This window comes from Bos taurus, chromosome 5, assembly GCF_002263795.3.
Source record: "Bos taurus isolate L1 Dominette 01449 registration number 42190680 breed Hereford chromosome 5, ARS-UCD2.0, whole genome shotgun sequence".
NCBI classification, from domain to species: Eukaryota; Metazoa; Chordata; class Mammalia; order Artiodactyla; family Bovidae; genus Bos; species Bos taurus.
Window position 1 is genome coordinate 66185413 of NC_037332.1, and position 13994 is coordinate 66199406.

At 37.2% G+C, this 13994-nt stretch overlaps 1 protein-coding gene and 1 long non-coding RNA gene across 14 annotated transcripts in view; one reads left to right on the forward strand and one right to left on the reverse strand.

Annotated features, from left to right (window-relative positions):
- LOC112446717 (uncharacterized) overlaps positions 1-13994 on the forward strand; it is a 67334-nt gene that overhangs the window by 11764 nt on the left and 41576 nt on the right. Inside the window, exons 4-6 of one of the 6 annotated variants that reach the window (XR_009494557.1) lie at positions 7547-7670; positions 9195-9296; positions 9489-10947. The exons of 3 other annotated variants lie outside the window; for them this stretch is intronic. This is a non-coding gene — a long non-coding RNA (uncharacterized lncRNA). The remainder of the gene's footprint in view (positions 1-7546; positions 7671-9194; positions 9297-9488; positions 10948-13994) is intronic. 2 more of the 6 variants (XR_009494556.1, XR_009494558.1) reach the window with 2 other exon arrangements.
- IGF1 (insulin like growth factor 1) overlaps positions 599-13994 on the reverse strand; it is a 78038-nt gene continuing 64642 nt past the window's right edge. For 3 of the 8 annotated variants that reach the window (XM_005206497.5, XM_005206499.5, XM_005206500.5), the window contains exon 4: positions 599-7071. In XM_005206497.5, coding sequence (XP_005206554.1) covers positions 7012-7071 — 60 coding nt within the window. In that variant the 3' untranslated portion in view covers positions 599-7011. Of the gene's footprint in view, positions 7072-7162; positions 7210-13994 lie in introns of those variants that run through there. The other 5 variants (XM_024991342.2, NM_001077828.1, XM_059886094.1 and 2 more) reach the window with 5 other exon arrangements.

Sequence of the window (13994 nt, forward strand, 5' to 3'; positions counted from 1 at the left end):
TGTGAGCCTTTTTTACATTTAGGTAAATTTCCCAATAATTCATGGAGGGTTTAAGTAAAGGAAAACAGAATGAGATGCTTTCAAACAACAAGAGGGAAATTATCAATACTAATTTCCACCTGGTGCTTCCACAAATGCTACTGTGAGCTTGATATTCACAGCGTCTATTCAGTGAAGAATGAGATTTATTGAAACAAAAATTCAGTGTTAGGAGATCACATTCTTATAACATCTCTCCATATGGGAGTGTATTAAATGCTGCTTGTATATTATGTACCCTGTGTGATAGAGAAGTTTTCCCCAAATGCTTGGTATTTATAACTCACTGTTGGATTCCAGTGAGTGGGATGGCTTACTTAAACTGCTTTATTGTTAATGCATCTATCGTACAATTCATACATCTCTGACATAGTTTGTACAAGTTCTTTGAAACATTTATTTTTAAATATAACCTGTAAATTTTGTAAGATATCTCCATTCTGGGTGTATGATTAGTTTTATTTTCTGGGTAAGTTTTCATGTTTTATTTGCTGCAATGATCTTAATAAAAACGCTACATTACAATATAGTTCTTAAGGAATGACACATTACACCAACATTGTCCAAAAGAACTAATTAATCAAACATGATTAATTTTAATGTAATTACTAAAGAAAGATATATCATTTTATTATGACGCTCTAGCCATACATTTTCAAAATATGCTTATTAAACAGTAAATGTCAGATAATGATTCAGTTAGTTACATTTTTAGAAGTCATTAGGATCGATATTCCTCTGCCATAAATGAATTGAATAATAATTTCAAATACAGAGTTAATTTAATAAAAAATATGTTTTGAACTAAGACAGATATAATGAACAATAACCAATCATTTTCTGGTTTCAGAGTAGCAGGGAAGATTAATTCAGTGTCTATAAGTTTCCTTATCACACTTGGCCTATAAATGTGATAAAAACAAATGAAGCAAAACACATGAAGTAATCCCAGGTTTCAGCTTCATTAGCTCTTTCAGCAAAAAGAGATCAGACATAGTACTTGGGGCCTTTGTATAAACTGAATACAAGCTGCATGATGTTTGAAAGTTTTTGATATTTGAATAGACATTTTAATAATACACAGACACAGATAAGAGATGTGAGTAGGTGGCTTGAGGTTTCAGAGTCCCTCCTGCAGTGTGTTTAGCAGCAGGTACAAGATAAATATCCAAAAAAATCAGATTAAGGGATTAACAGTAGTGATTTTGCTATGGGTAAGTGAGCAGGGCCAGTGGGTGGTTTGGAAGGGATTTTTGAGTTCTTCTTTCATTTTTCCTACTTTTACATCAGTGCATTTAGGCCTGGGCAATTTAAAAAAAAGGTATATCCTAAGGAGAGTGAAGGCCATTTGAAGGTGACAGGTGAGATTCAGCAGGGGTTAAATAGAAGAAACTATATCTTAATTTACATTTCAATTGGGCAGTGACATACGAAATTTTGTGTTCTCTTTTTAAGTGGTTTTTTCTTGAAAGACCTTATCAATGACAGTTGAAGAATGGGGAGAAATAGGGACCATGTTTAAGATCAATGTGGCTTCATAAATTAAGAAAACAGGTGAAATGTATATTTTGAAAGAGGTCCCTTTCATTTCAGGGTTTCAGTTTGGTCAGTCCTCTACAAAATTTTGAGACAGATACTAAATGAATAAGGACTAAGAGGAAAAAAAGAGTTTCAAAACTTCCCTGGGCCTCTGTCTCATCTATGAGAGGTTCTCTACAAAAAGTATTGCTCCAGATAGGATTTGATTGTTTAAATTTGTATCTTTATCCTGTACCACACGCACTTAAAGCTCAGACAGTCATCTCATCTCCTTTTTTTTTTTAAATAGAAATCACACAAAAAAGATATCTATGTATCAGTTTCTAATACCTAACAGAAAAGTCTTTTAAAATATTAACATAGCAATAAGCAAATATGTACTATAGGATTAAACACTAGCATCAAAAACAAACAAACCCAAAACAAAGAACCAACAAAATTTTCTCTTGTTTTTTGCCCCTTTCAGATTTTGGAGTTTATGAGCATTGCAGGAGAGGGGCATGAAGAATCACTTATTTTATTTTAAAATTTTAAAATAAATGATGCCATAATGTTGCATAAATCAGATTATTCTTTCAAAAACATCGATGGGAAAGCCCAGGTGATTTGAAGGGAAATGCTCTTTCTAATGAAGAGAGCCAAATAGGATCTGTCTCTAATAAATTAGTACAATCTTTTAAGATTAAAAATAGCAAACACATTTTTAAATAGTCTGATTATAGCTTCAACAAGTCAAACATACATTTCTATCTAGCCTATAGTTTTAAAAAGTCAGTCTATGTGGGTTTAACTTATCATCCCTTATTCCAATATAAAAAAAGAAGAAAAAAACAAGTCATTTTTGAACATTAAGATATTCATAAAGACTGTATAAAGTAAAAAACAAAAACAAAAAAATCTTCACAGATTGTTAGCCATCTCTTTCAACGATTTCTCATAAATTCTTCTCTGTCCTTATCAGTAGATAACCCCCATCTCAGAAGGAAATACTTTCCAACACTTCCCAATGAGATCAGTGATTGCTTTTATAAGAGCTACTGCTCTTTGAGATGTTTAGGTAAAGGGAGAATATCTTCTATTAAACCAGTCGACGCCAAATAACTACTCAAGGGGGATGTGGCAGAAGCTATTTTTAGCAGGTGAATCTATGCATTTTTCTCTTTGTTTTTATTTTCTCCACTTGCTGAGTATGTTTTAGAGCAGAGAGCACACACACACACACACACACACACACACAAAGCAATGAGTAACTCAATCATCTTTTCAATTCTGCCATTTGCCTATAAGGTCTTTTTTCTTTTTTCTTTCCCTTTTATGCTCCATGCTCCTGAATCAAAGTGTTCAGATTGGATAATATATTGCTAATTTTGTTGAGTTTGAGAGCCAACAAAACAATGGAGCCTTCTAACTTAAAACAATTTTCATCTTCTGCCTTTGCACCCCCAAACTCACAATTTGGTGAACAGTACACTACTTGCAAGTGATAAAAAGTTGAAAGGTGGTGGTGACTAGACCTAATGCTATTTTCTTATGCCATCTAGCTATAGAATTGTTGTTTTCATACTTTAAAAAAATATGTCTATGCTTTCTTTTTTTTCTTTTTTTCTTTTTTTTTTAGTCAAGTACTTTCTTAAAGAAACATTAGCACCACATTGGCATAGCTGGCCAAACAATAAATGGGAAAGCAAAATGTGCTACATCTTCCATTTTAAAGCATTCTCCCAAGTGCATAAACTAGTAACAGAAACCCTGAAGCCACAGTGCATGAGATGGTTTCATCTACACAAACATTGACATTCCAAGGAGGGGAAGGATCCTCAAGGGACACCAGGCTTTTTTTTTTTTTTTCCAAAGATTTTTCAAGGAAGTGATTTCTCCTCAATATTCCATTGGACTCTTAGGATGAGTGTGTGTGTGTGTGTGTGTGTGTGTGAGTAGGGTGAGTATTGGAAGAGTTTTTCCTTATCTCTAAATGAGTGGATTCTGATGGAAAGATGCTTTCACTTTTTTAGTGGGTCTTCCTCATTTTAAAATGTTCTAATAATACAATTATACTATTTGAGGAATTGGGAGTGGACATTTGACCTAGGTATTCAGTGTTGTCAATTAAACTGGAAATCAACCCATAAATTGGAAGCTCACTCTTACACGTATTTATAGTTCTTTTGTAAATATCTTGATATTGCCTCATCTTAAAATTCTAAAGTAAAGCTTACAAATTGAGTTGTAAGATTTTATGTGCTTCCTTCTGTCAATACTGGGTCATTCTGCTGTACTATATAGTGATCAGCTGGCTTTTGGAGTTGACAGCAATTTGACTTCTAGTTTTAAATCATTTGAAAATAAGATAGAGGGTTAGCATAATTAGCTAATTTTTAATTAGCTGATTTATGATACAGTTGAATAGGACTATGTGTTAGAAAAAATTAAGAAAAGTAATATGGCTTTCCATATTTAAACTTTCCTCACTGGGATATTTTTGGTTATGAATAGAATTATTAGTGAATCAAATAAGTCAAAAGACACTCTTAGAATTAACATATTCACCTATGTCTGGAAACATATAAGTCTGTAGAAGGTTGCATGTAACATGTTATTGGTAGCCAGTAATTTTAAAAGATATACATTAGGAATAAGAAATAAAAATCAAAAGTGCCATTTTGGGAAAATGGATCCATTATCTCAACCCACAGAACCCATATGTCTAGAAAACAGATGAAGAGCAAAACCACCTATGGTTTCTTTTACATTGTCCACAGTGATCAGAACATAGCTCAGCATGCTGGAGGTGCTGAATTCAAATAACACTGTGGACTGATGTTAAAATACCGGTTGGCTGAAAGGGACATCCATTAAAGAGGCCTCGTTTTGCATAAGTTTGGAGATACAAGAAATCTGTTTTTTTCTGGCCTCTGAACCTTGAGGTGAACCAGAGGGATGAAAACTAAAGATGCTATTTTTGTTTTGCATGAACACTCTCCAAGAATAAAAGGGATATAATTTACATGAAATAATCAAGTCTGCTTGCTTTTTACCAAAAAATTCTAAGGCAGATAAAAAGATATGAATGATGAATGATTTGTTGTTTTAGTAAGAAAACCTTGATATATAGACAGGAAATATTTTTCTAGGTCAGCATGGACTTGTTCTTATCATTGGGTTTTCTTGATACCAATTTTCAACTGAATGGATAAGATACATCCACGGAGGACTAGAAGCCACTCTTCTAAGCAGACATGAGTTATGAGCTAGAAAATTTCTAGCTGTGAAAGGAACTTTTGCCTCTCAATTTGCAACACTAGTTAAGCATATTTTTGTCAAAAAAATTTAAAAATATATGTTTATGGATATACTTCCAAGGATAGAACAAAATATATTCAGGAAAGTAAATTTGTGACTTTTTATTAGTTATTATTTCAGGATTTGAAATCTTGGGCTTAAAGAGAGGAAATAACTGTGGCTTTCAAAGTGAATAGTCTCATTTATGATATTAAAATAAGTATTATTAGATTTGGTTTCCCAGGTGGCTCTGTGGTAAAGAATCTGCCTGCCAAGCAGAAGATGTGGGTTCGATCCCTGGGTTGGGAAGATCCCCTGGAGGAGGTAGTGGCAAACCCACTCCAGTATTCTTGCCTGGGAAATCCCATGGACAGAGAAGCCTGGTGGGCTATGGTCCATGGGGTCGCTAAAGAGTAGAACTGATTGAGCGACTAAACAACAACAAATTATTCGATTATTAGTAAATGCCTGGAAGAGTCAGAACGTGCTAACAAAAGGAGTAACCATCCTTTCACTTGTAGAAATCTTTGTTTTTCTCCTTTCTTTTCCTTTCTCCGCTTTCACTTTATATTTATAAATCCAAATGCAGAATTCAAAATCAAATTGTAGATTCAAATGTTTCTAAGTTATTTTGCAAAGTGTTTTAAAAGAGATTGAACTGTTAGCTTTTAACAGATAGTTAGTTGGATAGCCTCACTGACAAGAACTGGCATGTCAAGAGCATTCAGCTTATCAATTTTCTAGCTATACTGTGAATGGGTTGTTTATAGAATTCTTTGCATCCTAGCAACTCAAGGGCTCTGATCTTGATGCCCTCATAGCAACTCAGGATAAAAATCTGGAGCTTTATCTTTTTAATCCTCATACCACCCCTGTGAGGTAGGTAGATTACATATTGCCCCCATTTTGCAGATGAGGAAACTGAGGCACAGAGAGGTGAAGTGACTTGCCCAAGGTCACACAGTGGTGAGTCCGTGGCAGAGTCGTCAGATGTTTGTTTCTTCAGCGAGAATAAGAAACCAGGATTATTAAATTCCTAGCCTTCTGCTTTTTTCTACTCCTCTCTGGACTCGCCAAACAAATTTGTATCAGTGGACTTTGTGTCTTATTTTTCTTGGAAGGCATAATTGGGGAGCTTTTCTTTCCCAAATGTTTGAGTTTTGAGTACCCATCCCCTCTGTGTCACCTTTGGCTCCAGGCTCCCTCTTTAGTTTTGCTTTCACCTTTTACCGTTTTGGCCAGACTCTTTCATATAACAAACTACAAAATAGCACCATTGTACTAAAAAACAGAGTTTTACATACTGTTTGATATATCTTGTATTATTGATATGCTAAATTTACATAGTGCTCTATATGGAAGAAATAAAAAGAGAGAAGTACTGATCAGGTCACACACTAACTCATCTCTTGAAGGAACCATTCAGAGTTTGAGACTTTCTATGCTTAAAACATACACCTAAAATGATTGGCCTCAAAGTTGTAACTACTTGCATCTTTTAGCAAGATGTGGAAAAAATAAAGCTTTGTGTCTAAAATAAATGCATCCAACTTATATTTGGTACAAATGCCACAGATGGAATCTTGTGGGTTAAAAACTGGTGTGCTACTTAACTGCTTGCTGCTGCTGTTTAGGAGGCCAAATTCAGCAAATATAAAGGTGATGGAGAAGGGAGTGGGATAGAGGAACAAGATTATCAGACACTGTAAAACAAACAGCCTGTGTTGCGTAGAAAGAAGTGCAAATAAAAAAATTAATAAACCACTTAGACAAGCCTGCTGAATGAATGTCTCTAGCAGCCAAGATTCAGAGATAAATTTAGTGCAACTGGATCTATACAACACCCATGCATTTGTGGCTCTTGAGAGGCAGGGACTAAGATCTATATATATATTTTCTCTATAGAACATTATTGATAAAGGATCAACAGCAATCTACCAACTCCAGGGTCATTTTTGCAAGGTGCAAAGCTTTGAACAATCACTCCTAAAGACAATGTTGGAATGTTTACTTATTTCATTGGGGGAAATGCCCATCTTTTGAAATGTTATCAAACTTATTTTTGGTAGGTCTTCTGGTGTTTAACAGGTAACTCGTGCAGAGCGAAGGATCCTGCCGGTGGCATGTCATTCTTCACTCTTTAGGAAGGTCTTCCTACATTCTGTAGTTCTTGTTTCCTGCACTCCCTCTACTTGTGTTCTTCAAATGTACTTCCTAAAAATAAGCGAGAAAAAGTGACATTAATTTGATGAATTTTTATGTATCCAACCCATCTCTTTCTAACATTGGATCTCAATCTTCATACCTTATGTCTCACCAGTCAGTTTAATAGACAACTTGGGCCAGGGTTTTCTGAGAAAGACATAAACAAGTGGATGACCATGAGTTTTTAATTTAGACAAACCTCACTAAAGCTACTTCTATTTTCCCTTGATGGCATGGGGACCACAAATTGCTTTGTAATCACACAAAAATATGTGTTTATTCATCTGCCACTATCACAGGTTCCTTGATAGGAAGGGGATCCTTTAAAATCCAGTCTTCTGGCTTGGAACGTCTTTTTCCTAGTGGAAAAAAAAAAAAAAATCACATCCTGGGATCATCCTCCATTGTTTTATTGCTTTTGGTTCTGTTTTAGTTTCTGTAAAAAGGAGATAACTTTTCATTTTTTTCTTTTTCTCCTCTGGAGAGAGGCAGAGGTTTTGAAGTAGAAGATTGGGAAGTTTTGTAGCTGATTGGAATCTACAAAATCACAGACATTCTGAGCTGTGCTCAAATCCTGGTTCTTCTGTTTTCTAGCCATATGAACTTGTGTAAGTGACAATCTCCTGTGTCTCAATTTCATCCATAAACTGGGATAATAATAGTTTCTACCTTTTAGGATTAAGGATTAAAAAATTAGGATATAAAATCACTTATAATAGGCCTGGAACACCGTGAACACTACCTAAGTATTACCAATTGTTATTTACTATTATTATTCAATCTTTATTGGAAAGGAACTATTCTTGGATTAAACATTCTGGGTTCCTTGTTTTGATGCTACCATTCACCCATCAACAACCAGTTCTGTTATCCAAGGAATACTGAGTTTTGCTTAGAATAGAAGCCCTATAATAATAGGGACATGTCTCTGCTCACTGTTACAGCTCCATGTCTACAGCAATGCCCAAAACATTTCAGGTGCTCAATAAATACCTATTGAATGAATATAATGAACCCTCTGATAATGTGCAGGATCAAGTCATTATACTTCTTCTGTAATTATTATTTTATCCTTGAACCTACTTAAATACCAACATTTATTTAGACAAATAAGCTGTAAAATAAAATCCAGAAGGAAATGACATATACATGCAGAAACATCAGGTGCTGCTTCTCTTGATTTTCCTTCTAGTCAGGAGGCCCTTAGAGAAGGATGTAATGGATAATTATTGGTACAGAATGAGGTTTAAGGATTCCTTTTTCCCAGGAACATTTTCCATCCAGACCAAAACCAAGGGTTCTCATCACGGGCACTGGAATCTCCAAATCCTTCCTTCTGGCTAAGGAAATGATCACTCTCACAATCACTGTAAGATGTTTAAAGACCCTTGTGAGGGAGCTTGCAGATCACTCAGACCTGAGAACTAGAGAGGGTGAGAAGCTGGGGCAGAGTCAACTACTAATCCCTGGAAATGATACCTATTGACTCAGACCCATAGGGATTTGATCATTTTTCTTACACATATTTTCAGCTCTACCTGGAACATTAGAGTGATCAACAAGTCCTTTATAAAAGCAAGTTAGTACTTTGCACGTTGATGGTGAAAATATCTTATACCTCCTGAAAAGAAGGAGGATGACATCATTGTGTAAAAATGTTTATTAAAATATCTAGCTCAGTGGCCACTGAAAAAATCTTTGTGGGAAGAAAATGGGCATTCATGTAGGAGAGCTTGAGATGCTATCTGTTTACAATCCTGGCACTTTCCCCTCTAATATCATACAACTTTTACCAGGTTCACTAGACATGCATTTGTTGCTCTACAAAGCATCAGCTGTTAAGCTACCGGTAAAGTTTTTATTTCTAACCTTACACCTTATTCTGCTTCTTAAAGGAGTTCTCTGGAAAATGGAAGAAAGACATATGCAGCTACAGAGTAGACATACTATTGTCCCAAACTCTTTGAAACATTTCTGTTCAGTTCTCAATAGACCCTGCTGATGGTATATGGCTCATCAAACCCCCTTAATCACTATTATTAAGGACACTATTGCTCTATCAAACTAGTAACCAAGTTAACAGGACTAAAAATACCCTAATTTGGGTTTTAACCTCTTTTTCTGTTTACAAGGTATGACAGCTTAGAAAAAGGATTTTAAAGAATCTGAATAAAGCCCATTCTAAGGAAATACTCCAGAATGAAATGGTTACAAGCAACAAGAAAGCACATGAGGTATTTAATCTCCAGTCTTCTTCTCAAGCCAAATTAATCTCAGGTTTCCAGATAAAAACTTCAGGTATCTTCTATACCTCTCTCTTCACATTCATGATCGCTGTAGCAAAAAGAACTGAGGTTAGTTTGGCCAATCATATAGATCTTATCCCTTTCCCCAATTCAGAGATTCTTTCTTTTCTCTCAAAGCAGAAGTGTAAGGTGTAAAGTCTGAGTGGAGGGATCTTCTGGACTCTCTTCTGGGACTGTCTCTGCATCACAGCAAAGTCCTGGGCAGAAACTCACTTGATAAAGCTGACACTGCTCCAAGTAGCATGGTTCCCATGCACACAGGCGTATGATGGAGGCCATTCAGAACCAGCTGGGATGTCGTCTGGTTTGCATTTGGCTCTCTTCCCAGGCTCTCACATGTGACTTCTTTGTTGCAGACAATGACAGTGACAAAACAAAAGCACTCAGGGATTTAGTCTCAGTTGCATCTGTTGCTTTGCTCATTGTTTTAATTTAATGACGCGGGCCACCCTTGACAATGGGTGGCAAGTGGAGGCCTGCTAGAAGCAGCCGTCGGAGCTGGCACCCTCCTTCAGTGCACTTCTTGAACGGGTTATGAAACTGTCCCACATTCAGTCAAGCAAAAACTTTTCACTTCAACAGCCTGTCCAAGACAAACAAACCAGCTAAAACTGTGTCTACTATGCAACTAGACAGATTTTTGAAAGGAAAACAGTAGTGAGTAAATACTGTTTCCTATTGACACCAGAGAAGGTAAGATTATTTACCAAAAAAAAAAAAGTTGGTCCTCAAGCTCACTGGGGTTGACTGAGGAAACATACCCTCTGAAGGAAGGGTTAACTGACTCATGAGGGAATAGGTTTGATAGGGGTTAATTTGTGATATACATTATTACACAGTGTATGCCATACACAGATATATAGGAAGCTGGAAAATGCCATGAAGGGATCATTCACATTCCCCCATTTTTCTCTTGGCGATCCTAGCTCTTAGTTTTCCAATGGAAAACTGTCCACAAACTTAAGTTCCCTGAGAGCTAACGACAATGGCAATAATAGTTATCTTGATTAAAATTTGCACACATTTTACAGTTTACACAGTAATCTCCATGAATCCTCCCAACAACCTCAGGAGATGACGTTGTTTGCATTGGTATCATTCACAATCTAAGGCTCCTGAAGATTTAGTGACTTGCTTGAGGTCACATAGGAACAAACTGATAGACCTAGAACTAATAGTAAAACCACCTATTATTTTCATAAAAGAATAACAGTTCCACCAGTTGAACATGTGTATGTGCTGGTCACTGTCTTGTAAGTGCTAATTGTAGACATTTTCTTATTTAATTCTCATAGTTCTCTCAGAGATGGGTACTACTGTCTTAGCCACTTTACCTTCATGAAATATGAATAAAAAACAACGTGCCTGATTTCTTACAGTGAAGATGTGACCATGTTTGGGATTTGTATCAGTCACTTCTGATCCTGGAGCTCACCAGATAGATACTCGACCATGATGCCTCCCAAAGAGGTAGACCAGTATCTGGTGATGCAAAACCCAAGTCTCTTTCCAGTAACAGTAATTGATCATGTCATGAGTTGCCCATGATCCCAGATGGTGGCAGATGCTGGTTTAGAAGGTAAGGCAAGACTGTAAACTAGGGAAGTAGGTACCCTCCCTTATCCCAGTGTGAGCTGAGTCCCATTTGTATGCTATTAATGGAGGTCTAGTAGCACAATATTCATTTAGCAAAAGCTAACCATGTGAATATGATAAGCCCTTATTTTCTCCCCGCCTATCTTTGTAAGACATTGCCTGAGAGGCAGAATCTAAAAGGATTATAATAGCCCCTTTAAATTTTAGGGAGGAAGCATTGATGTTTTCAATAGACTATGTTTCCATCTCCACCCACTACAAACAAGTTAAGAATTGTATGACATAAACTCTAAGAAAAGCCTGGAACCCCATAAAAAATGCTGGGAAAATACTGCCCATCATGGAATGTTAATAGCCTATTGTACAGCCTAAAGTTCTAACTCAGCATTGACTTTCTCCTAAAAAGGGCAAAATAGAAAAAAAAAAAAAAAAGGCAATGGATGATTGAAGAGATGGCCCAGATGTCAATTTGTTGAAAAGGATTTGCCCTGGCTATTTTGCTTGCTTAGCCTGGAGAAATGTGAAATATTGGATGATGATTTAAATGTCCTAATATCAACTTTGATATCTCATTATTTCGGGGGATTATAAGTCCGAATTCCAGGAGAGTGAGGTCAGTCTTTCATCTCTGGGAGCCAAGTAGAGTGAATGTCATGAGATCAACTCAGTGCTCTGGGATGTGACTTTTAAAACCGAAGGACAAGGTATACTTTTCAAGAGATGTATGCTCCTGGTAGAGTAACTGCCTCTTCAGCAAAGAGATAGGTGTAACAGTCTGGGCACAGTGTTGGTCTGCCCAGCCCCCTTTCTATTTATGTTTTTCTGGAAATGACTTCACCCTATCTTTTATGTGGTTAGAGTGGGAAAGGACATTTTTTCCAACATGATCGTCTCCTCTGACCATGCATGGTAGATGGGCCCCACAGCCCCCTCCCATAGCTCAAGAGTGTAGTGGGGACATCAGGGCAGACCCAATTTCTGGGAAACCCAAGACTTCTTTATTGGCCATCTTTGGCTCAAGGACTCCTCAGTGGCTTTGCTGACTTTTCTTTAGACAGTACAGCCATCTAGGATGCTTCTCCCCAGTCATCTCTCCTCCTCGGTTTCACTGAGGTCAGACTTGCACTTGCATTCTGCTGGCTTGCTCAGGCTTCCCTGATCCTCTCCTATTGCTTTTCACATGGGTATTTCCCCTCATCAAACCCTTGCTCCTTTAACCCAGTATCATATACATTTCTCAGAGAACCTGGATTTATATACCTAGCTTGGATCCCAGCTTCCAACACAGAACTGTGTGACCTTTGGCAATTGTTACGTTGTCCTCGCCTTCTCAGTTTCCTGCTGTAAAATGAAAGGGGGGAGTAAGAGCACCCACCTCATAATGTTGTGATGATTACATGTGATCACCCTTACACATCTACCTACCGTAGCTGTGTGCAAGAGAGCCAGCTGTTTCAAGGGCCCTTGGTTTAGCTCTCATTTGTGAACTTGATGGCAAGAGCTGTCCTGGCTTCTGTGCTGTCAGAATCCACTTTGGGTCTGCCTTTGTTGTGGAATAAATTATTTAAGTGTTTGCTTTCCCACTAAAAAGTAAACTCCTTGAGGGCAGGTAGCATAGTCCCTTCACCTCTATCTCCTCCTTGGATGTGTGAGCAAAGTGGCGAACCAGGAAAAGCTTGTTAAATTGATTTGCATCTCCTGCAGGAATGGTGGAATAGAGTTCAGGTTAACAGCAAGCCTTACATGGTTTCCTACTTCTTGCTGTGCACAGAGCCCCTGTCCTGTCTTGGAACTTACAGCGGGCAGATTGCAGTACAGTAAATATCAGTGAAGAAATGAAGAGAGATCACAGTGCATAGTTCACATGCTGGAGTCCATCTTGAGTTTGGATTCTGGTCTGACCACTTGTTAGGGCAAGACCTTGGCAAGACATTTAGCCCCCTTAGTCCAGGTTTTCTAATTGTACAGTGTGGGAGGGGGCATAATTATAACATTTACCCTTCAGGCTAATAGTGAAGATTAAGGAGGTGATTTGTGGCAGCCTTTAACTCAGGGCATGTGCCTAATAAATAACAGCTATTACTATTGTCTTTTTAGAAATAGTTCCTGTTGGGAAAGCACACCCCATGCTTGAGTACTGCCCTTTCTCTGACTGGGGGGGGGCGGTAATAGTTACTTACTGGGTGCCCAGGGCACCCTTGACTGCTGCACTAGAAGATGCATAACTCTTGTTTCTAGTGACAGGTCCATCCCTAGGAATCCCCCAGTTTAGGGAATGTGTTTATCCTATAATTATTCACAGATTATCCTGTCTTGGCAATTCCTTACTTTTCAAAGGATACCACCTGACTCTGTTTGAAGTATTTTTGTCTGTGATGTAACAAATCACTACCAAAATGGTTTAAAAGCCTGAAAAAAGAAAAAGGAAAGGGAAAAGAAAGCTGAAGGGTATTTTCCCTTACTGGCAAGAGTTATTTATGTTGCCTTTAATAGTCTTGAAGGATGTTGTAAAATACTCCAGGGCTGCTTAGGCTGTTGATTTTATGGGCAGCCTGTTTTGTTAGCTGTTTGTGTTACATTTTTAAATTAAAACAAAAACAAAAACAAAAACAACTACACTTTAAGCACACTATCTTTCCCAGAGGGAGTTGGTTTTGGAATTGCTGAAAGGTTCAACCACTGTGGTATTTAAAAAAGTGAAACACCAGATTCTAGCAATTTCACTGATATGTGCTAAAGATTCAGCATATTTTTACCTAAAAACTGGATTTGATTATTTTTTTCTCTTTAGCCTCCAAAATAGCATTGTTTCATCTGACATAAAACATACGTTGGAGTCCTTACACTCATGTATGCAGTAATTTATATTCCAATGTTCTGGGGCCATGTGGGGCTCAGGGTTGTTACCTTTTGGTATCATTTCAATGCAATAGTGATGAGTTCAGAGATTAGTAGGAAAGGGTGTTACCCTCTTTCACTCATGCTTTGTGTGTGTGACAAATCTGGGCAGAACATTCAAATACTGTGTTC